Source organism: Lygodium microphyllum, chromosome 22 (assembly GCF_053477565.2).
Source record: "Lygodium microphyllum isolate KBCC chromosome 22, Lygodium_microphyllum_v1.1.10, whole genome shotgun sequence".
Taxonomy (NCBI): Eukaryota; Viridiplantae; Streptophyta; class Polypodiopsida; order Schizaeales; family Lygodiaceae; genus Lygodium; species Lygodium microphyllum.
In genome coordinates, this window is record NC_141156.1 from 17,396,357 (window position 1) to 17,420,557 (window position 24,201).

Here is a 24,201-nt window from a genome sequence, read left to right on the forward strand (position 1 = left end):
GGAAGCTTTGGGCTGTGGAGTAATAAAAGTCTAGACAAAAAGGGATGCGTGTGAACGCGTAGAGAACCACGGCAAACGGCCCATCCATAGCCCTTCCCACAAGACGCGGAACCACCTTCTAGGCGTACATGTACATGTAACAATCTCTACGTACATCTACATGTAACAATGTCTACAATATAAAGTCAAGTCACTACAAGAAGTAGAGGCAGCTTACCCTTCGTTGCTAAATAAATTCAGTCAATCAGTTGGAAATCTCTCTCTTTCTCGCTCCTTCTCGCTCTCTCTCGCGTTCTCTCTCTCTCTTTCACAGAGTCTCTGAGCTCTCTCTCTCTCCCCAGATGATATATATATAATAGTTGGCAATTTTCATCCCCAATAATTCGTCAGTATACAACTACCGACCACTGTTTAGTACTGCTGCTGCCTTAGTCCATCTCATTCGATTCGATCAGTAATTAGCTGCAGCTCGGATTGATAAGTCTGATTGGTAACTATGGGGCGCTCCCCCTGTTGTGAAAAGGTTGGCCTCAAGAAAGGCGCATGGACTCCCGAGGAAGATGAGAAGCTTGTGTCTTTCATTAAACGTAACCGCGGCCATGGCAGCTGGCGCACTCTCCCTAAATTAGCTGGTATAAATCTACGAAGTTGATATTTTATGATTAACCGGTGATGGGTCTGCAGTACTAAGTGAAACTGATCCGTTATCAGACGACACTGATTTGTGTCATCTTACGATGAGAAAAATCCTTTACGATTATTCGGTTTAGGAATGATCATAGTTATGCGTGATTTATTCTGCGTAGGTTGGATTAGTTTTTGATGACTGGATTATTAAATTGCAGGGCTTTCGAGGTGCGGGAAGAGCTGCCGCTTGAGATGGACGAATTATCTGCGCCCTGATATCAAGCGTGGCAATTTCTCTGCCCATGAAGAGCGCTTCATTATCCACCTGCACAGCTTGCTGGGCAACAGGTAATTAATTATCCGAAAACGTTCTCAAAAATCACATCTTCATTCTGCGAATGGTCATAGTATAATCGTTGTTCACTGAGGAATTTATATGATACAAGTAATACAATTGGGAGGTAGTGTATTATTTCTGTTCAAGAGTGAAATCCCAAAATTTTTTATTTTTTCAATCCGACCAAGGACAAGAATTTTATTTCGATTGAGTGGTTATAATAAGACCAAACGTTTCTGTGACTCATTATCGTCACGATTCTTTGATGAAAATGCAGGTGGTCCAGCATCGCTTCCCACCTTCCGGGTCGAACGGACAACGAGATTAAGAATTACTGGAACACGCACCTCAAGAAGAAGCTTTGGCAGATGGGGATCGATCCAGTGACCCACCGGCCTGCTCAGTTCATCAGCGCCTACAACAGCCACACTAATCTCTTGAACTGGTACGAGGCATGGCGGAGGTACTGCAGTGTTTATAATCAGACTGCTGCAGCTACTCACGCTGCCCCCATCAATCCTCCTCAATCATCGTCACCTTCGTCATCAACCTGCACAGCTAGTCTATTAAGCAATATGGACGATGCAGCGGCGCCGTTTAATCTCAGTCCGTATGACCATGGTCTCCAAGTCATGGCCCATCAAGCGCCGCAACTGCAGCATCAAAATGGCTTTGCTAATTACGAGGCTAATCCCAATATGCCACTCCTGAGCCAGCTGCAGAATCATAATATACCCAATCTGAATTATGCGTGTGCTAATCCTAATAATCTATCTCCCGTACTGGCGCTCGATCGCAGCACTACAACAACTCAAACCTCTAATCCAGTGGCTACCCCTAATTCAGGAACCAACAAACCTGACCATGATCATACAATCTCATCAAGCTGCCACGAGCTCGATCATACTCACATAATCAATTACAGCTTGCAAGCAGCAGCTGAACATCAACACCTGGTTGCGCAGTTGCAATCAGATCACCCTCAGTTGAGCGCAACCGATTTCATCAACGGTAAGTCAGCTGTACACAATAACAATATTGACAATCCATGGACGGCCCAATTTATTCCCCAATCCGAGAGCTCCGGCCCGATTACTGATGGTCCCGTAGTCAATCAAATAACCGGCTCAGGAGCTGGCGATGGTCAGAACATCGACCCGCTTGATCTGGTGAATGATGGATTTCTGGTTAATCCGGGCCTGATAGGTGCCTTCACTAATATAAATAGCACTGTTGACAATCATCCTCTGACGAGCTCTGACCGCAGCAGCGGCCCATCGAGCGACTGCATCAGCAGTAGCTGCAATGAGAATTTGTTGATGGTAGCTGCAGATCATAATGGTGATATTCATTATGATGACAGGGATAGCTCCAACTGTTTTAATGATGGCAAGCTGATTAACAATATTGAAGACCAAACCAAGGATCAACAGCTCATGTATTGGGTGAACATGCTGCAACTCTTGGGTCCTCCTCGTCAACTATACCATGACATGAGTCACGCATTGTCCCCTTGCCATTAATGCTGCGAGCAGGACTCTGACGACTCCAGACCGCGACTGCACATGATACAACGATCCGGATCATGAAGACCAAGATCAAGAGGATCAATGCAAAGACCAACACGATGGTGATCGACGCATGCTGAAATGTATCGTTGAGCATATGGACATATATCGCCTGTACAATTCGATAAACTAAATTTCGATATACATGCTGAAATGTATCATTGAGCGTATCCACATATATTCCAACAAGTGCAAAGAATTGTGCAGAAGACTACAATGAAAACAAATTGTAACAATACTTGACGCACTTTTACGAGCGTATGCACTAAAACATATACGAAATGTCCCCTTTACATTTGCGGCACTAGCTGGTCTCTTGGAGTTCTAATCAAATGTACATATAGCCGCGATAAGCTGCCACCGCATTTGAATTCACGTTAAATAATTCGAAGTTGGCATATAACTTTAATTAAGAATATAAAGCTAACAGGCACACGTGCTTTCACATTATATTCTCATGTGGCTTTAACGCATTCACAAACGTGCAGTTAAATGCGACTGGAAAAACTGAAAAATATATAACTTGTTAACACAACACAGCTGATAGAGGGAGACCCTCAATTTTCAAATGGCATGCTATGTCGAGACACTAAGGAGCACCGATCATTAATGGCTTTTAACTTAGTGCTCATACTAAACTAGTTTGACTTTAGCACACCCACAATCATCCTAGGTTCAATACTAGGGTCCACTTTAGCTTCCATTAGCCCCTAATATCCCCTACTCAATGGTTGAGCTCTACTAAGTTCTCCTCACCCGTTTGAAGTTTTTCTCCTAGGACATAAAGGTGCTCCTCAAGTTCAATGTCAAAAGGTCTCAAACATATTTTCTCACTCTCCTCACAAGAAAGCAATAACAAGTCTTCTAATCTAGAGACAACATTTCTTCCTTTTCTCAAGTTCCTTATCAAAACATTGGTTTCTTGTTGTAGTAAAGGCATTATCTCTTTATTACTTTAGAGGTATTCTATCACATTTTCCATTTTGGCAATTGAAGGTGTTGGGTATTGTCGAAGAAATTTAGGGGGACTTACCCTATTCAACCACCCAATCACCATAATATAGCCTTTAAATCCTTTTTCCATGAAGGATATCTTCTTCTATAGACCTTAAATCCTTTTTCCATGAAGTATCTCTTGTACTATTTAGATAAATTCAACACTCACAAAGCCCATATCTAATCTACAAAGTCCCAAGATTATCACCACATAAGGTATGTCACCCTTCCAACTCATGAGCCCTCTCAATGCTACTCTCAAAAGATGTCAATCTCTTTTTAGAAGCTTATAAACCCAATGCTACAAACATCATTTCCCAAACTCACCACCTTAAAAGCATCTAATTCAATTTCCATTGGGCATAATCTATGCCATCATAGCAAAAATCATCACTTAAAAGGAGAGAATCCATAAAGTACGAAGAGTATCTTGATTTCATACAAGTCACCAAGAGCAGCATATAACTTGGTTAAAGAATAGATAACAAGATCAAATCTACCACATTATGTCAAGCACATCAATCTTGTACGAAAGACAAAACATGACAATGCACTTTAAAAGCCTCAACACCCTGAATTGTCATAACATCAAAGCCACTTGATATCAAAATAAGCAAGCATAGCATACACCTTTATCAAAAAGAAAATGTCTTTATTGTGCAATAGACAGAAATACTTTGAACATCACAACTTAAGCTTGTATCACAAAAACCATAATTAAAAACATCAAAAGAATGTCATGAGGCATGCATGAGACCTTGTCGTTTGGTAGGTCATTAGTCACCTTAACCCAGTTAGCATCAACTAGTGGCATGCATACCTTGTTACTGTCCTTACACTAAACTATTCCAGACCTCATTCCAACACACTAGTTACACATGGGTTAGATGTATTTCACCATCCCACTATTGTTTTCACATCATCACCTCTGGTTATGGTCTACTTTGATGCATCATAACCACTAGATCAAGACAATCGGGACTACTTTTTAGGTTAATTAAGCCTCAACAATGGTCTTAATCAAGAAATCCTCAAATCATAATTTGTGTGTGATGTAATAATGCCTTTCTAATAGATAAGATAAGCCCATTAGTTGAGTGTAAGTTTATCAACAAGATATTGAATTACTTGCTCTCTACAACATGTTGGCTTTAGTTAAAGCATTGCCGCTTCCATGTACGCATAACAGAAAAAGAAGCGTTTTCTAGTAATAGGTAGTAGCCCATGGTATATTTGTAGATAGCATCTCAATTCAGCTTCAAATAAGATCCTTCTTCACTCTAGAAGCATGTATAGTAGAAAGTCTCTCTCTTAGAAATCCACACCCAGGATTGTTGTCCAGTCCTTCAAACTATCTTCCAATTTGCATTGAGCACTTCAATCCTTACTTAATGTGTAGTTGAATATTGGCTACTTCCTAGTTCCTTATTTTGGATAATCTATGGGCTCAATGAAAGTCCACCATCAAACTAAACGATTAACTACAGATTAGGTTCTTGTTTTACCACAACATATTTAGGACCTAGTTTACCTCTATCAACTTTAGTCCATCCATGACAAATCTCTACGAACCATTCAAATAGTGTGCTCTAGCTCCTTTATCATTGCAATATTTAAAATCTGCTCTTGTATCTAGGCATGCTATTCTCTACTTCTACTACAGAGAGCTAAGAATCCCTATGTCTCCCAAGTAATTTGCAACTTTCCTTTATAGTAGCTTCCATAGGCTAAAAAAGGAAGCAAGCGACCTCCACTTTGTCCTTCTTTACATTTCCAAACCTTATTGAGCTACAATATCAATATCTAATTGTTTTGAAGGAGAGAACATGAGTTTGAGTTTATCCATCTCAAAATCTATAGTTGCATTCCAGTGCAGCCTCATTGTAATAGTCCCCAAACATTCTTCTTTTAGCATTGCATTAAACATATAAGAAAACAAGCAATTAGTAATATCATACTCTAACATGGTTTGTTCTCTTTATTGACATCCTTCATCATTCCAATGCATCCGGTTTGATATTAACTTTGATCCCTAAAGGATCATGTGCCTCTCAAATTGTCTTTGTGAACCAATTTTAGTTATTGTAGTTCCTCTCCCTAATCACATGCTTTTCTCCCACCTACTTGAGGAAACTCTCTTCTTCTTAGTTTCTCTCCATCACCCTCCATAAAATTGTGTAAACCCTACCATAGGATATACAACAATTCGCATTCCAATAGCAAGTGAAAGATCTCAGTGGGCTAAACGATCAATGGCTAATCTATCGATTAGTATATGCTTCAAGTTGAGTTTGGTAACTAGACCACTACTCCCTCAGTCTGGAGCTACCACCATGCTAAAGGAGTAGACCCTAGTTCTAGTTATGTGCAAGAAGTCAGTATATAGAAATCTTACCTCTATTCTCAAGGTTTCTTCGCCTCTAGGTCTAGCTCCTACTCATCAAGGTAAATATGTACAACATAGCCATTGTTGACCAAAGAAGCTATATCCATTTCAAAATAAATTAAAAAAGGAGATACCAAAACACAAAAGCAACATCAATACATGCAAATAAGGTCCCAAAATATAGCTACTCTGTGTTGACTTAGGGATTTTTTGACTATTGTGAAAGTGCATCAAATATTTTGCCAACTCTCTAGCCTATAAATATTCATGCGCAGAAGTAAAATTCCTCATAAAAATGATGCAATATCAATTAGACATTCCTTTATCATGTCCCTTGGTCTCTTTCTCAATTGCTCAAATAGTTATTCATTAACAAATGATTATTTTCGAAACTAAATCCTTTGATTCTTACTCTTGCTTTTGTCTCATCAAGAAGCATCTATGTACTTGTTTAACTCTATCTCTTCGTTGACTTTTTAGTTCAATACTTATTTGTGAGCTCAACCCCTTCAAATCTTCAAAAACCAATTTACTTTGTTATGGCTCTTCAACATCCCCTTCTAACACATCTTGCTCAATTCCCTGAGCATTTTGTGATGTTCTTACAGCCATCCCTATCCTTCTGTCTCCAATATCTTTTACTCTCTTTAAGGATTTCCTCACATTATTTTTCTACATCTCTTTAGAGAACACCAAGGAAATGAAAAGAACTACAAGAAAATCTAACTTGTAGCATAAACAAGCAAGTTTCTCATCTTCTCATAGAGCGAAACAAGGAAAACAATAATAACACTTCACACAACATCATCAAATGTATCTCCCTAGGGGGTACATATTATATAACATGTGAGATACCACATCGTCAAAGCACTATGTGTGCCATGGTAGGAAGGATGCAAGGTCTCATGAAGCAAGCACAGCAAGGTAGGAGCTAGTACTTGTGAAACATAATATAGAAAGCTAGAACAAACACTGGAGAAATCATGCTCTATCAGATCTGTTAGACTCAATTCACATTCTTATTTGTGAATCATAAAAGAAACTCTTAGTTGTTAGCCCTCCACTTCATCCAAGCATAATGTTGCTTAGGAATGGTCAAAGCTAACCCCAAACTATGCTTGGCCCTCCATCCACTTCTTCCAAGCACCAAGAGTGATCGTAACTAAGCCCACACTTCACATCAAGTCATCAAGCATATTTTTGGCATGAGATAGAATCCAGATATATATGTGTAGCTTTCTTCTCATAAAGCTTTATTCATGTGTCATTAGATAGTTCTTGCAAGTCTAAAGATCACAAGTGAAAGTAGTGTGTTGGAGCTTCATCAACAATCCTCATCCATCAAAATTGTTGGGTGAAAATCCAAAGTGTATCAGCTCAGCTCTTTGTAATTAAGTAATCAACAAGAAAGTAGAAAATCCATCATCATTAATAAATACTCCCTTCTATTGGACATAATTGGGGCATCCTGCATGGCACTAATTCTCCAGAGCCATCCTAACATTCTTGATATTCTAGCATTTGTCTCCTTTCTTTCTTTTAGATTCATGACACCCTCCTTTCTCTTAGAACTACTTTATCACCATTGTCGATTGATTTTCCTCTTTATACTCCGAAAAGCTCTCCCCTAAATGCACCATGCCCTCATTACTCCAAAAGCCGGCTTAAAACTAGTACACTTTTTGCTATGCTTCTTCAGTTTATATTGATTACATAAAGCATGATGATTTTTCTTCTTTTCTAACATGAACCTGCAAGCACTTAAGATAGCATTATTATAATCATAGTGACTTATTAGTCTCAGCCTGATTATGATTCAACTTCAAACTTGCTCATCTTGCCTCTTCATCTAAGCACTTTGACTGCCTCACATTGTGCCATTGTTGGAAGGTTTCTTTCTTTGGCAAAAAACCCAATGACATCCACCCCCTCCAAATATGCACCTCCTTTGCAAGTGCCACCTATGCATCTACTCAAGTCAAACACCCAAATTAGGAGTTCTTTGTCAACAATTAATAGAAGCAAGCATCCACTTTGATCATAAATCAAAATAATTGGCATCTCCTTCATTGTATATCCAATCCAAGCACCCCCTCCTAGGTCATAGCTTGTGGGTGGCTCTCATACACTCAAGGATTTTGAACTTCCATATACATACTAACAAGGCACCCATTCACAAAGACATAGCAATGTCCCTACTCTTTTTGAATTATTCACATGGAAAGCTACTCCTGTTGACATTTTCGATTCACATTCAACACGATCTAAGCATCACTCGCATCAAATACACCTTGAGCATCACTGAAAACATTGCACTCCATATCTTAAAGCATCTCTTATTTTCCTATCAAGGCATCAAAAAAAGTATACAAAAAATTCTCCACCTATGGAGCATCACGTCCAACATCATGTCCATGCATATCCTCTAGCTCATAAACCATTCCATAGAGTGCAACTCTATCCTACAAATCATGTGCATTCATTATTTCACCAATCTCCCTCTAAGTCACAGCATCAAGTAAAACATGATTTGCAGAAGCCTCTTCATATTCATCAAAAAAATATGAATATGCAATGGCTGTCTCCTCCACTACAAGCTCTTCTAAGGCATTTGTGTGGTATGGCTAGTCAACACACTAAGAGTCTTTGCAATCTCTTTTTACTTTTTTGCATCACATATAGTACATGAACCACATAGGCTACCCCATAAGCACTAAGAAATGCATATGCATTGTCCATCTCATCCACTTTAGGCTCATTCAAGGCATCATATGCATGGGTACTCCAAGCATCAAGAGTATCTAGATAGACATCATTTATATGGTCACTCAAAGCATCAATAGTATATGATAATAGACATCATCTGAATGGTGACTCAAAAAATCACTAGTCTCTACATAGGCATCCCTTGCATAAGTACTCAAAATCTTAGAAGGCTCATCAAAAGCATCTACAACAAGGCTACTCCCAACCTTGAAGCAAGTAGTGAATGTTAGCCAGAAATCCTATGCCCCTTCTATAAGTTGATCATCCTTTGGCTGCATTTGCATACTTAGTTCTTCCTCTTTCCACATCTAAAATGACTTCTCTTTCTATCTTTTTACTTCTTCCCCTTCCCACCTCCTTTGTTCTTCCTCTTCACATTGGACCAATTGCTGCCTATATGTTGTAGCGAGCCTCTCACAACACATAAAGTAATCATCTCTAAAGCCACTCAAATGTAAGCTACCTTATTAAGAATTCTTATGTATAAAGAGGTTACTAACTCTATAGGATGTACAAGAGCATGATAGCAAGGAAAATATAACAGAGAGGAGTGTATGAGATGCACACACTCTTATAAGGAGGAAAGGTGATAGGTACGAAAATTGGAGGCCATCCTCATCGTACACACTTATGCTCATGATTGATTACCACTCTCTCCTCCAAACCACATATGGTGAGTGCTCTCCTCTATTAGGATGTTGTGGTCTTTTCATTTTCTCTCAGCCAACTAGCAACATCAAGGAAGCTTTCGCTTCCATTCTTGATAATATAGCATAGTCCAACTCTCTCAAGCACTGTCTTGCTAAAGAGTAAAAATACTACCAGTAAAATAATGTTTGAAGCGTATGTTCCCACCCTACGATCACTAATTATTGCCATGTTTATGGTTGCATTTACCAAGCTACAATCATGGTTCTAATTCTCCAAAGTCATACTAATGCCCTCGTTATTCTAGCTTTCGTCTCCTTCCTTTCTTTTAGATACATGACACCCTTCTTTCTCTTTGAACTCGTCCTCTATCATTGCCATTGATTGCTCTTCCTCCTTACACTTTGAATGGCTCTCCCCTCAATGTGCCACACAATCATTAATCCACAAGCTAGCTTGAAGGTAGCAAGCTTTTTGCTATGCTTTTTATCTATATATTGACTACATAAAGCACAATGATTTTGCTTCTTTCCTAGCACAAACCTATAAGCACTTAAGAAAACATTATCATAGTATCATCATAGTGTCTTATTAGTCTCAGCTTAATTGGAATTCCACTTCAAACATACTCATCTTGCCTCTTCATCCAAGCACTTTGACTACCTCTTATTGTGCCATGGTTGGAGTGTTTCTTCCTTTGGTAAAAAACCCTAGGACATCCACCCCCTCCAAATTTGCACATCCTTTGGATGTGCTACCTATGCACCCACCATGGTCGAACACCCAAATAGCAAGTTCTTTGGTGATCTTGCATAGAAGCAAGCATCCAATTGGATCATAGATAAAGAAAACTGGCCTTGTTTGTTTATCCAATCCAAGCACCTCCTCTTGGGTCATAAGCACATGAGTGGTTCTCATACACCGGCGGTTTTTTAACTTCCATATGCATACTAAGAATGCACCCATTAACAAAAATACATAGCAACTTCCCTCCTCTTTTTGAATTATTCACAACAAGTAAATCTACTCCAATTGACATTTTCAATCCACATCCAACATGATTTGAGCATCACTCACATCCAGCACACTATGAGCATCATTGAAAACATGGAGGCATTTCATATCCCAAAGCATCTCTGATTTTCCTATCAAGGCATTAAACAAAGTATATGAAACATTCTCCACCTATGGAGCATCACATCCAATATCCTCTCTATGCATATGCTCTAGCTCATGAACTATCCCATAGACTGCAATTGTATCCTGCCAATCGTGTGCATTCAACAACTCACCAATCTCCCTTTGAGTACGCATATCAAGTAAAACATGAACTACATAAGCCTCTTCATATGCACCAAGAAAATCTCCATATGCAATGGCTATCTCTTGGACTACACTCTCTTCCAAGGCATCCATGGTATGGCTCGTCGATGCTTTAAGAGTCTTTGTGACCTCTTCTTGCTTTTTTGCATCACATAGTATATGAGTCACATAAGCTACCCCATAAGCACTCAACAATGCATATGGATTGACCATCTCATCTACTTTAGGCCGATTCAAGGCATCATCATCTGCATGGGTATGCATAGCATCAAGAGTATCTAGATAGACATGATCTATATGGTCACTCAAAGCATTAATAGTATCCCATGGTCACCAATGAGAGTGGATTTTAAAGGCAATTTTTGAAGTGAAAAAAAGCACAGGAGACCCTCAAAGACTGATTTTTTCATGCAAAATGAAACACTTGAGTAGATCGATGAGTTGGAGTTTTCCTAGATGGAGTTTGATGCCAAGAACCCAACATAAGTATCGGTTCGTCAATCGGAGTCCATTTGACCCCCTATTTAATCCCTATACAAGGTTTTGCATTATGAAGTACCTATGTGATCCCGAAGCCAAAAAGTGCATGACATGGCCAGCTTTATAGATTTCAATGTCTTGAAGCCAAATGTCTTGAAGCCAGCTTTATAGATTTTGATGTCTTGAAGCCAAATGTTTAGATGCATCTCAAATTCAAGCTCATTAGCCTATTTGAAATTGAAAAGACCAGTTAGGACAAAGTGTGAACCCAAAAATTTAAACTAGTTCTTTTAAAACAAGGCTTAAGCTTGTTTAACTTATATGATTCGAAGAGATACATTTTTTTGAAAGGTGGGGGGTTGGGTGAGGGGGGGCAAGGGGGCCCGTTTCTTTAAATTTCCCAAATTTGGCATTTTTAAATCATTTTTTGGATAAGCGAGGGGGCCCGTTTCTTTCAATGCCCCAAATTTTGGAATTTTTAAATCATTTTTTGAATAAGCACCATTACAAAGAATGCTCCACGCAATAATTTTCTTCAATTCTTTGCCCTTCATTACTGCAAAAATGATTAGAAATGACACATTGAATGAAAATATTTGATTTTAGTCTTTCTCTCTCCTCTCTTCTCTCTGCTCTCTCTTCTTGTAGTTTGTTGTCATGGATCAATGTAAAAGAGAGGGGGTGGACTGAGACGGATGTTTTGGTCATGCCAATGATATGGGAATGAAAAGAGACGTGAATCAAGATTAAACGGATTGTTAGTTGTGGCTATGGAAGAGCATCAACGGGCCTCCAAGTTCGAAAAATGTGTCATAATGCATGATTTTATGAGAAAAATGTAGATTTCATTGTTTTATGATGATTATATGTTGTTTGAAATGGTTATCAATTATTTTATTTGATATTCCATACTCTAATTGATTGGCCGTGTTGAAGGAATCACAAAAAAAGTCGTATAATAATGTTATGCTAAACAGTAAAAAACCCGATACTATGCGGTTTAAGGGAAAGTATGTTGTTTTTGGGTTTTTGGTGTGCATTTGTTGTTTCTTTGGGTTGAACATGCTAAGAAAATCATTTCCATAAGATCAATTAATTTAAACAAAAAAATTAGTCATTTTCTATAAATAAATAGAAAAAAATAAAAAATAAAATTTTTTAGGTTTTTCATACTTTAAAAAAAGATTTATGTTTGTGAATATATGATAGAGTTGAAGCATGAGGTTTAGCCTCATTTTAGCCCTATCTCTTTTTTAGAGTGAGTTTTTATTGCTTTCAATAAAGAAAAATACATAAAAACCACGCCTTAAACCTAGCAAATGCATGCAAAATTTTAAAGGTAGGGAGTAGGGGGTTGTTGAGTGATAAAGTATGCTAAATTTTGGTGTTTCACGGTGCATATCATATAGAGTTTTTGGTTGTTTAAAATTAAAAGAGTCTAGTAGCATGATGTAAGAGGGGTTTTAGTTGAAAGGTTGTATCCATCGGGGATCAGAGTTAGAAGTGACTAGAGAATAGGAGACACAAGAGAAGAAAAAGAATAGATAAAAGGTACCCAAGATAAAGACAAAAAGCGCAATGAATCAAAGCACTATGTATCGATAAAAAATGAAAAGATAAAAAAATTCATTGTCTAGCACTACTCAAAAGCAAACGGCAAGCATTAGATCTCTTGGAGCTCCCTCGTAGACCAAAAAGATGCATCAAAACAATAGCTTCCTCTCTACTGCTCAGATTGTAAATCTGATGGTTCCATTGTCAAAACTCCAAGACACCTGCTCAAAATTCTTCTTGATCACTCCTTCTTCTCCCAGATCTTCAGAGTGTTGTTTGCTGCTTGCAAACTGCAATCACGATGCATTGTCATAGCGCATAGGGTTGAAGGTCACCATAGGGGTTTGGCAAGAAAATTGGACAAGATAGATGGAGATGTGTCTTCAAGAGATAAGTAGATTACAATGAATGTTTAAAGGTTCAAGAGGAACTTCACGGTCAATCACAAGGGTTTGAGAGATAAGAATGTATAGAGGTTCAAGAGCTTAGACTCTGGAGATGGTAGAGATAAGAGAAGGGTTAAAGGTTTCAAGCCAAGTTCTTGAAGATGTTAATAGAGCTTCCAACTACATGTTCTTAACAAAGTTTACATAAGTATGATCTCACAAGTTCTAATTCAAATCAACCTTGTTTTCTTGACTGTAGGAGTAATAAAAAATTATAAAATCAAGTACAATATGCTGTCATGTATCATAAACTACTCTGCATCCCATCATTCATACATGATGCCATAGCATGAATAAACTTTGCATGATTACATTCAATGTAGACTGTTTGGGACAAAAGCTTATGAGTCAATTACAAGGCTTGTAGGGCAAAGAGACTTACTTCAAGAGAGCTTCAAATTGAGCTCGTGATAAGGATAAGTTAGCACAACCAAGAAATAAGAGAAAAAGCTCCTCTTAATTCAACTCAAAGCATCTATGAATGATCTACAAACATTGCCAAAAGGGCACATAATACTTGCATATTTTGACAATATGTCTTCTGTAGAGTGAGAAATAAATTAAAAGAACATTGTTGTAGCTAATTCTCCAAATATGGCTGAAGATATCAACCCCAAATCAGCCCAAATAACTTTGGGAAGTCACCTTTGATGATAGCATAAACTTCCCCTAACACAGTGTCGGTGTGTTTGGTGTGGAGAGTCCACCACGGGGGTAAGAGACAACAGGGTGAAGGTAATTCAGGGAGAGGAGTAAACGGAAGAGAAGGGATTCGAAGAAATTGAAGACGTAGAAGAATACTCAAAAAAAGAAATAGAAAATCTAGAAGAATACTAACAGAGATTAAGCCTGTTAGTTTATTCCTACATTATGAGAAGATAAAACTCTAATAGAAAAAATTGTGTATAAAATAATATATTTCTCTATCCTGATCAGATCACCAATGTGATGCCTCCATTGACTTCAAAAGGGGGTTAAATATTAGGACACCTACCCAGAATTTAGCTAGATCACTCCTTCATCTCCCACTTTGGAGTATTGTTCACTACTTGAAAACAACGATCGTGCATCGCGCGATTTCACCAATCTCTCTTTTTACATAAATTCCTCTCAAATTAGGTGAAAGCTACATGCTTTCTTTTACATGCTATCATAATCTATAAGTTGTCTATAATTTTATGGATTTTTACAAGAGATAATATCTAAAATATCAAAAATTGGTTAAAACTTGTCCAAAAATCTAATATTTTTGAACCATGGACACTAACACTAATGTCTAAAATGGGATTGGCTCTCTAAATCAATAAGAAAGGCACACTCTACATTTTTTTACACAGTATGTGCGTAGCGGCACAACAACGCACAATTTTACTAATCCTTCTTTTTGTATGAAATCTTCCAAACTTGTTAAAAAAGAAACTTGCTTCACTACAAGGATATGGAGGTATAGCGACAGCAGCTTTTGATGCAAAATATCGGTGTCACTATTTGCATCGCTATTAGTATCGCAAATGCGATGCTAATAGCAACGCAAGTAGCGAAGGTGCTCAGACGAAAAAAACGCGGGCCGAAACCCGAGCGCGTTGTCGTATTGTTGCGCATTCGAGGTGTGAAATCCACCCTAAAGTTGTGTGTGGGATTTGATACTTTGTACATATTTAGTTGTTGTGATTATACTTTTGTTCTACATAGGCAGTATAGTGAAGAGGGTTTGGAGCAAGAGGAATTTATCAATAATGCTCTGACATTACTTCCAACCATCAAGAATTAATCAACAAGTTGGTTGCCAGCAGTCAAGCTTCAGTAGAGAATTGTGATGCAAAAACTCCACCTTCAGATAAGCAGGATGATGTGGGACTAAAGTCTCAGGATGTGCCTGCTAGATGCTCTGGCTTTGCTATCAGCCATCAGACTAATCAAACCTCAGATGGTCCATTAACCAACATTGTTGATCCTAATGTCGATTCATTCTCAAGTGGGGCTAAAGCTGATGACAAATTAGCTAATGGTGAAAGTTTCACTTACTTGAACCACAGTACTTCAACCAAACTTACAGATTCACTGAGTGTGGAGAACTTGAAATCATTGAAGGATGAGCCTATCCTCCTGTATATGAGATTCAATGATACTGAGAGAGAGATGGGTAGAATGGAATGTGATCTCTCACATACTAGCACAACGTGCTCGATGGAAGATGTTCCACCTTTAACAAAAGGTGCACAACAATCAGCAAATACACACCCATTGCTAGTTTCAAGCATTTATAATCTTTCCAATTTTTTTTAGTAGCAAGATTGACTATACAGGGTGAGAATACACAGTGTAGAGAGCTTGATGCAATAGAACATTCAATCTGTATGCTTTCGCAATGTCTCGTGAAACAGTGGACTGAAGTATCAGCCAAAAAGCATTTGCAGAGGCAGAATACTGCTGACAAGGTTGTGGATACATCAGATTTGTCTGCAGTCATAGAAAATGTGAAACATTGTTTGAAATGTGGCGGAGTAGATGATTATAATGCCTTATCATCATTGGAGACCGGATTATCAAGCTCGAAGTTGAAAAAGCCGACTAATATTAGTAAAGAGACTATACAGGGTGAGAATACATAGCCCACGGAAGGAGCAAATTAGTCGGCCCACAGTTTATGATTTTAGTAAAGAGACTATATTACAGTTCATGCCTCCTGATTGTAAACTCATTGATGGCAGTTCCTCACACATTATCAACATCCTGATGGCAAGATGCGCGTACGTGGACAACTCTTACAAGGTGTTGGGTGGACTTGCTGTTGCTATTCCATCAGCTGTGAAAACTGCTGAACTAGAAATCTCTTATATTGATCTTTTTGAAATAAATGAAACTTTTGCATCTCAATACACATACTGTCTATAAAAATTGGGGCTAGATCCAGAGAAAGTAAATGTAAATGGTGATGCTTGAGTCCGATAGCTCTTATGTTTCTCACAAGAGCTCAGCTTGATACTTATAGAACTATGATCTCTTATGTTGTACCTCCATCATAACAGAGCAGCTTAGGAGAAAGCTTGTGCCTTTGTACTTCTGGCTTCCTCCACAAGAAGCTTTTTATGGTTTTACCAGACAGCCTAAATCCAAGAAGATCACGATAGTGTTGTATCTTTGAATTCTAAATTTCTGCACATAGTGTTTGAGGTCAAGGATCTACAAATGCAGCATAATTAAATTGGGTGGCGTAAAATCAGTGGACTGATCAGATTTGAAGTCATCTTGTATTTTGCAACCTTCATGGCAGTAATATAAATACTACTTGGCATCATTTTCTCGTCTTGCTTATTCACATGCTGGATCTTCTATCTTGAAATTATTCAAGGTCCTCTGTGGTCGTGACTTTGCTTTTGAAAACCCTTCGACAGCGTTATTTTGCGCACATATACAAAAGAGAGAGTGAAAGGGAGAGCGAACATCTTGCATTTGAGAGGGAGAGGGAGAGGGAGAGAAAGAGAGAAAGAGGGAGAAGCAAAGCTTCTCACCGCTGTTGCCGCCGTTTGCGAAGAAGAGGAGGAAGTGTATGGAAGGCGAAGAGGAGCCGCCGAATCCATCTTCGAGCCTTTATGGTGAGTGCATTGTTTCTTCTTGCTTTGTTTTTGTGTTTTCTCTTTCTCTTTTACTTGTTTTTGTTAAAATTCATGTGTATTGAGAGAGGGAGAGGAAATGAGAGAGAAAGAGAGGGAGAGGAAGAGGGAGAGGGAGGGATAGGAAATGAGAGGGAGAGGGAGAGGGAGAGGGAGGGAGAGGAAGAGAGGGAAACATTAAACATAATAGGGAAAGAGAGAAAGATAGGGAGAGCTTGCAAATTTGACTTTGATGACTTTCTTAGTAGCTCACAACTATTCAGTTAAATAGAACAAACTGATAGGTTTGACTTCAATGACTTCCTTGGTAGCTCACAACTTGCATTGAACAAAACACAATGACCAAGGAAGACTCAGATATTGTAGAAACTATAGGACTCACAAACACCAAAAAAGGCCTATATGATGACTTCTATTGGGAATGTTGCAAGTTACACGAAAGGTTTTTAACACCCCCACGAGATCATGTACAATCGTTGCCAGTAGAAGGTTGATTTGAGAGTTTGGGCCCCATAAATTTAACAGCAATAACAAAGGACATGTACAAAAAATAGGTTGTTTTTCAAAGTCAAGCCACTATTAGTATTCAAGAAGGTTGCTTGCAGGGCTACCAAGGACCAAAATTGATTCGGATCTCATATAGATTACACCTCCTTTTCTTTTTTGCATGCTGGTGTAGTTTTGAACAGCTCAAAAGTAACCTCTTGCTTGCATGATATGTCTTAAACTATTCAAAGGTAACCTCTTGCTTGCATGACATGTTTTAAACTATTCAGAATCCTGGGAAATTCAAAGAAAAGATAGGATTGTTTGCCACCCAAGCCTACCCTGCTTACTCTATTGTTGCCTGAGAGATTGTTGCAGGGGCTTCCCCCAATTATGAGGTCAATCTTTCCCACTACATCCACAATCTCAGCAAACTTATCATTAGTAAGATCTCTAACATCATCCTCCATTTGAAATCGGCCTGTTTGGCCAATTTTGTTCCACCAGCTAGCTATTATGTTTTTACATTTATCATTGATCTCCACAATAACAACAGCCTTCAAAATTATACCCAATTTGTGCAATGCCACGTTTGCCCCACCAAGGCCCAAGAATAAGGACATAACTATTAAACCTTGTAGATATAATTCTTTCAGTGGTGAAAGATGGTACGCAATAGTATTGACCTAAAATGAGTTGCCCAATGCATCATACCGATCTGAAAGGGTAGAGTAGTCTCGAATGTGGTCACGATCATATCCAAGCACCAGCTCAATCTCATGGGTTTCAAGTGGGGCATCTTGGCCTGGGCTAACCCACACCAAGTTCCATCTTTTGCATGCCAGGACAATCTCCTGTTGAAGATAAGAAGGTATCTCACTTTCTTTGTGGGAAGAAAATATTTTTCTGATCAGTCCACATAGAGTGCTAGGGGCACGCCGTGTGTTTATGCAATTTAGCTTCTCTCTCCAATCCCATGGGGGCCAATACTTCTTTGTTTCTAGAAGCACCTCAAAGATTGTCATGGGAGCAGGGGGGAAGGATCAACCTTCTTCCATCTACTGGAAGGTTATGAACATAACTAGAGGCCTAAAGCATGTTGAAAAATATCTAGAGTTTGTGAACTCTGGAACTATGCCATTGAAATCTCGTTTGATGGTCTCCACTCTAAATTGGGAACATTCTCAACATTTTCAAAATAGAAAAAGGGAGGGCCTTCCATCAAACTATTCAATGGTTTTGGCCTGCCTTTAAAAAAGTCAGGAATTACAAAACCCATGCCCGTTTTGAACTTGAAGGGTGGGATAGAACCTAGATGTGGTGGTGATGTTTTTCCATTCATAGATTGAGTCTCGAGCCATAAAACACTCGAGTCTTCACTGGAACTCTTATCCAAGTCTAGAGCAGGAGTAATGCTGATCTTTGTTTTAAGGCCCAATTAACTGTACCATAGCGTAATGGCTCTTTCATCTACCCAGTATATTTTGCTACAGATACCTCGTGAGGGTCCAGCAAGTCTAGTTATTTGAACATTCTTGGATATTTTAAATTAGGGTTCAACTTCTCTTGCCATAGGAATCTTCTTGCCATGCAATGAGGGAGAAATCAAGTGATTATGCCTCCCTCCCTCCCCTCAAAATCTCGCTCTGTTTCATAGATGATGCTGTAGGCTTTGAATATTTGAAGAACATTTTACACAAACAATATTTAATTTTACATAACGAACCATGCCATTTCTTTCAAATGTTCAAATATGCACAAAGTCATAGACAAAGGATTGAGAAAGAACCCCGTAAATACATAAGCTGGGAATCATGTTCCTTGCTCCCATATAAAAGAGAGGGCATGTCTTGAGCATGTCATTTGCAAATTATTATCCTTTTTAGGCTATGAATTCTTCTCCCAATCTAATCTCCACCCTGGCCCCTCCAAGCTTGCCACAACTTCCCCTGAGAATGCCCATTCCACTCACATACAAAGACCAAATACGTTTTTGAGCACGGTGGTGGAATTCTTCTCCAACTCTAATAACACTTATGAGTTTCCCATCTAACCTCTTCTAGTGCTAGCCAATCCATCAATCTTACAATAAACACCTCCCTCCCTATTCTGTCTATTTTGTATGTTTGTGAAAAAGCACATTTTGATATTGGTAAGTGTTCTGAGGCAGACAAAAGGTTGCAATGTTTAATAATGTTGTAGATTTTGGAAAACTGGCAATCAACTTGATAATTTTCCACAATGATATTGCATTTTAGAGGGTTTACTATGACGTATTGTATCAAGGGATAAACAATGATTAACTTTGCATTAGGAGTTAGGACATATGCACAATTTATGCTTATAAAATGAATGTTGACCACTTTCAAAGAAAGCTAAACAAAAGTTGATGCCATCCAATTTTTTTCTCAAAGTATAGATAGGATACTTCATACTTGGAGCATCCACTTACTCAATTCATTGACTAATTGCTTATAAGGATACCTAAGATATGCATTTTAAGTAAGATCATTTTTTTAAGATTTATATTACCGTGCTTTGTATGATCTAAATTGATTATACTAACATCATTTTTTGTCTGTGCAAGTGACCTTTGTGGATACTTAGATCATTAGGATGAGTCGAGGGATGAGTGATGAGGAGTTGCATGATATCTTCATGCGTATGTCTCTAGATCAGATGGATAGATTCAGAGACATGGTGAACCAGGAGTTGTCTCAGACATCGTCATGCCGCTCTATTAGATATACTTCGACGCGATCAGATGCTTCAGTTTCAAGTAGATGAGGTTGACACTCCAGACTTGGGCCAAATGGAGGGAGTGCGTCAGGGTCAGAGGGATACTGCAGAGATCCGGATGCAGTGAGCCCACGGTTGGCTCGGGATACAGGTGCTACTCCTTGCTCTCATGGCGGTTCCAGAGAGTGTGGCTCATGTGGCTACTGTGGAGGCACGGATGCAGTGTCTCTATCTCATCATTTTGCTGGAGTTGCATCACCTCTGGGATTTGTCACACTTGTGGGGATATCTACTCTAGTCACTCTAGCTTTTGCTCGGATGACTTTTGCTCAGCCGTCCGCAAGAGCCACCCCTATGGATGCTACTTTGATAGATACTACCCCAGTCGGTACATCAAATATACAGGGGTCTCCTGGATATGCCCAGGAGCGTGGTTGTAGGTGGGAGATAACCCATCTTAGGCATACCCTAGAGGGGTATGCCTACCTTGTAGATGATAGGTTAGGAGCCATCATCATGAATGATGAGGGGAGGAGGGTGATGGCTCGCATGAGAGAGTTGTGCCAACAAGTTTTTTGGCACAAGGTCTTGGATCATTGGAAAAACATATCGGAGAGGAGCATGGACTACCTAGTATCATCCTTGGATGAGGAGTTTCCGGTACCATCCGTAGCAGATAGGTTTTCTACGTGCTGGATGATGGAGTGCATGCGTGCATATATGTCACACAGACGATTAGACGCACGTAAGGCACTTAAGAGTGGGGCTGCAAAGCCTAAGTGGCTAGACTTGGATGACTAGCGCCGACTGACGAAGGAGGCTACAAATTCTCTAGGATGTTGGAGGCAGCAGTGCGAGGTGGCAAGGGCACGTCTAGAGGTCGGAGTGGTCCATCATCTTGGGAGTGGTGGCCACAAGACATATCTGGAGGACTTTGTAAGTTTTTCTTTTGTTTTTCTTGCTTATTTTTTTGCAATATCTTTTGTATTGACAATCGTGCTTCCAATAGTTAGTATTTTGTTTCCTTTGCAGCACTCCATTACTAATCTCAATTCGACCGGTCTTGAGACTCGATATGCAGAGATGCACGGTCTCACTACATTGATCAACCAATTGTATGGACCTGGCAGCCCTGTAAGTCACTCATCTTTCTTGTCCGTAGTTACCATGTTTAATTAGAATGCATTATTGTATGGTGGAGTGATGTGTAGTTGTTTCTTTTTTTATAGAGTCCGTTCGATGCTCTAGCGGGACAAGGTTTCGGATGGCGATAATCTATAGCTCGCCCTTGGATCCCTGGAGCTCACAAACCCTTCTTTTTTGGTCATGTGATCTGTGTAGACATTTTCTATGTAGTAGTGATATCTTGCCATGATTGTACCATTCACTTTCATTATGCGATCATGTATTTATTTCATGTATTAGTATTATGATTTAAGTACACTTTGTCTTTATTTACACGAGTATTGTACACAGTGCAAAAACTATTTTGTATGGCCCAAATAAAGCACATAGTGCTAATAATTCTGAGTCCTCCTCGTCCTCTACAACCATATCCTTTTCTTCTTCATCTTCCATATCTTCCTAGCTAGCCCTTATATCATGGCCACTATTTTCTTCTAATTCTGGCAACTCATAGATAGTAGATTCCCATCTCTTGAATAACTTGATTCTTTTTCATGCTAAGTCTAAGTTTTATAGTTGTCCCAAATCCAACTCATTTAATGCATAAATGGCATTATCAAACACATGTCTTACCACATAGGGCCCAAACCATCTTTTGGAGACTTTACACATGGCACTATGTTGGTTTTCTAAACTACTATCATAAACCAATATCCAATCCCCATCTTGTATGGTTCTTGGCCTCAATCTATGTCTTTTGTCAAACTATTTATTGTTTTGTAACCTTACTACCCTTAACTTTGCAATTATTGTCTCTATGTATTCTGACTTTCTTTCCAACTGTCTAATACATAAGGCCAACAACTCCTCTCGATTCAACTCCTCTTCCCAAGGTAGCACAATCAATGTGATTTCCATCTCTTCTATCAGCATGATAGGTTTTTGACCATACATCAATTCAACAAGCATATATCCTATAATAGAAGTATGAGTTGTTATGTCAATCCACAAAGCATAAGGGAGCAATGATGGCCACTATTTTACCTTTTCTCAACATGCTTTTGCCAATGCCTTCACAATAGGTGGATGAACTCTTTCACTTTTTCCATTTCCTTCACAGCTATAAGCTAAAGTTAAAGCAAGCTTTATCCCCAACCATGCAAAGAAATCATGAGCTTCATTTGCATCCAATTCACCCCTATTTGCTGTAATTGTTTTCCTCATAGCTATACTGACAAAACATCTCTTCTAAGAGAAAAGTACACACTATATTTGTTATCTTAGTACATAAAGCTCTCCCTTCCACTTGATTAATCGAGTCTTCATGGGCAAGTACAAGATATCTCACTTTTCAAAGACCTATAGGCATCATGACTAAATCCACCACCCACTTAAAATAAAGAGAGAAGGGATATGTGAAGTGCAATCCATCCCAATTTCTCACATATGAATATATTTGACATGTCGTACATGTTTCCACAAAGTGAGCAACATCCTTATATATACTTTGCCACCAATATCTTTCTTTGATCTTTGCAAAAGTACCCCAAATACCTCTATGGCTAGCCTATAAGCTTTCATGAAATTCTTATATAATGTTTACTTGTGAAGCTTTGTCACCCAAAACTTGCAATGGCATACCCTTTTTATTTTTAGCATGTTTCCACAAGTATCCATCTTTTAAGAGAAACCCATAGGATTTTTTCTTGATTTTCTTAAACTCCTCATTCGACCACTCATCTCTCTTTGTTAATGTATTGAGGTATTGATAAGTTCTCAGCCACTCTCATGCATATTTATCTTCCAGAAACACTTCTACACAAGATACATAACATCTAAAGTGTCTTCTCTTTTTTGTCCAAGCTTTTGTTATTAGTGCTATAGCAACTCCTTGCATTGCTAAATTCACTCTTACAACATCATTTTTAGCTGCAAGAAAGTCATATTCTTCCTCCTCATCCATCATCCCATCTTCATTCTCATAGTGTGCATGAGATAACATATATACCATTGGATTATCTCTTCCTGCAATATGCTAAAATTTAGGGTTCAAAGATTTGATGTATGCAATCCACCGGAACATAGCAATGTTTGAGGTAGCACAAGTAGTAATCATAACCAATACTAGCAAGCAATCACTCTCAATGACTACACAAGCACCCATAAAATACTCATCATATTTAAGGGCTCTCACAATTCCCCATAATTCTCTTTTTTCATGTGGATACATTCTCTATCATTCAGTCAATACTTTAGCACCAAAGTGAATTGCATATCTTTGCCCTTCCTCATCATCTTGCCCAATTGATCATCCATGGGCTCATATCAATAGTAATAATGATAGGCTTTCCATGTGAGTAATCAGCCTTTCTCAATGTAGGAGAAAATTTCAAGAGCTACTTCAATTTCTTCATTTCTTTTTTATGCTTCCTTTCCCAATGAAATCTTTGACCTTTCCTCATGAGCTGATTACTCAAGAGCTACATCTTGCATTCTATCAATCCCATCTATTTTTGCTAGTCATGGTCTTCGTCCATAGGGCCCACACATATGCCCAATAATCAAAACCTCTCTAACTCCAAATACTAACTTTTGATTGGAAAGAGTTAAATGCACCTCTTCTAGAAGCGTCAAAATCCTTTCACAATTCACAATATGGAATGTAAAATTTTGTTTGCACCCATGAGCATCCATCTCTTCATGCTTTTCATCCACTACACACCCTTTGATTGGAACATCATCCAAGAAGGGCATTGTCAATTGTGGTATAAAATCCTTGAGTATCCTATTCATAGAATTTGTCATGTATGCCACTAAGTTCATTGCAACCTGCAAGGGAGTACACATTCGTACTAACCCCAAGGGAGTCTTCATGGTTTTAATATCCTTCCTCTCAACTACAAGCTGAAACTAATCATACCCGAGTAAAGATCACCCAAAGAATAGATCGCTCTATCTACAAAAGCCTCTACAAATTCGTCAACCATAGGACCTACACCCACATTTCTTATGGTCACTTTATTGGCCGACTGCATGACTTGACTAAATCTCAAAGCCCCATTCTTTTTGGGTACATTAAACCAACAATTTGAGTACGAAGCTGAAG

General features: G+C 38.8%; 1 protein-coding gene and 1 pseudogene across 1 annotated transcript; one reads left to right on the plus strand and one right to left on the minus strand.

Moving 5' to 3' along the window:
* The first annotated feature begins 224 nt into the window (after positions 1-224).
* Positions 225-2,809, plus strand: LOC148016923 (uncharacterized). The gene is made up of 3 exons (XM_087662881.1): positions 225-632; positions 846-975; positions 1,242-2,809. The coding sequence occupies exons 1-3, from the start codon at positions 497-499 to the stop codon at positions 2,485-2,487; spliced, it is 1,512 nt and encodes a 503-aa protein (XP_087519007.1). The 5' UTR covers positions 225-496; the 3' UTR covers positions 2,488-2,809.
* Positions 2,810-17,476: 14,667 nt separating this feature from the next.
* LOC148016924 (DNA (cytosine-5)-methyltransferase DRM1 pseudogene) lies at positions 17,477-18,510 on the minus strand (annotated as a pseudogene).
* Positions 18,511-24,201: the final 5,691 nt, after the last annotated feature.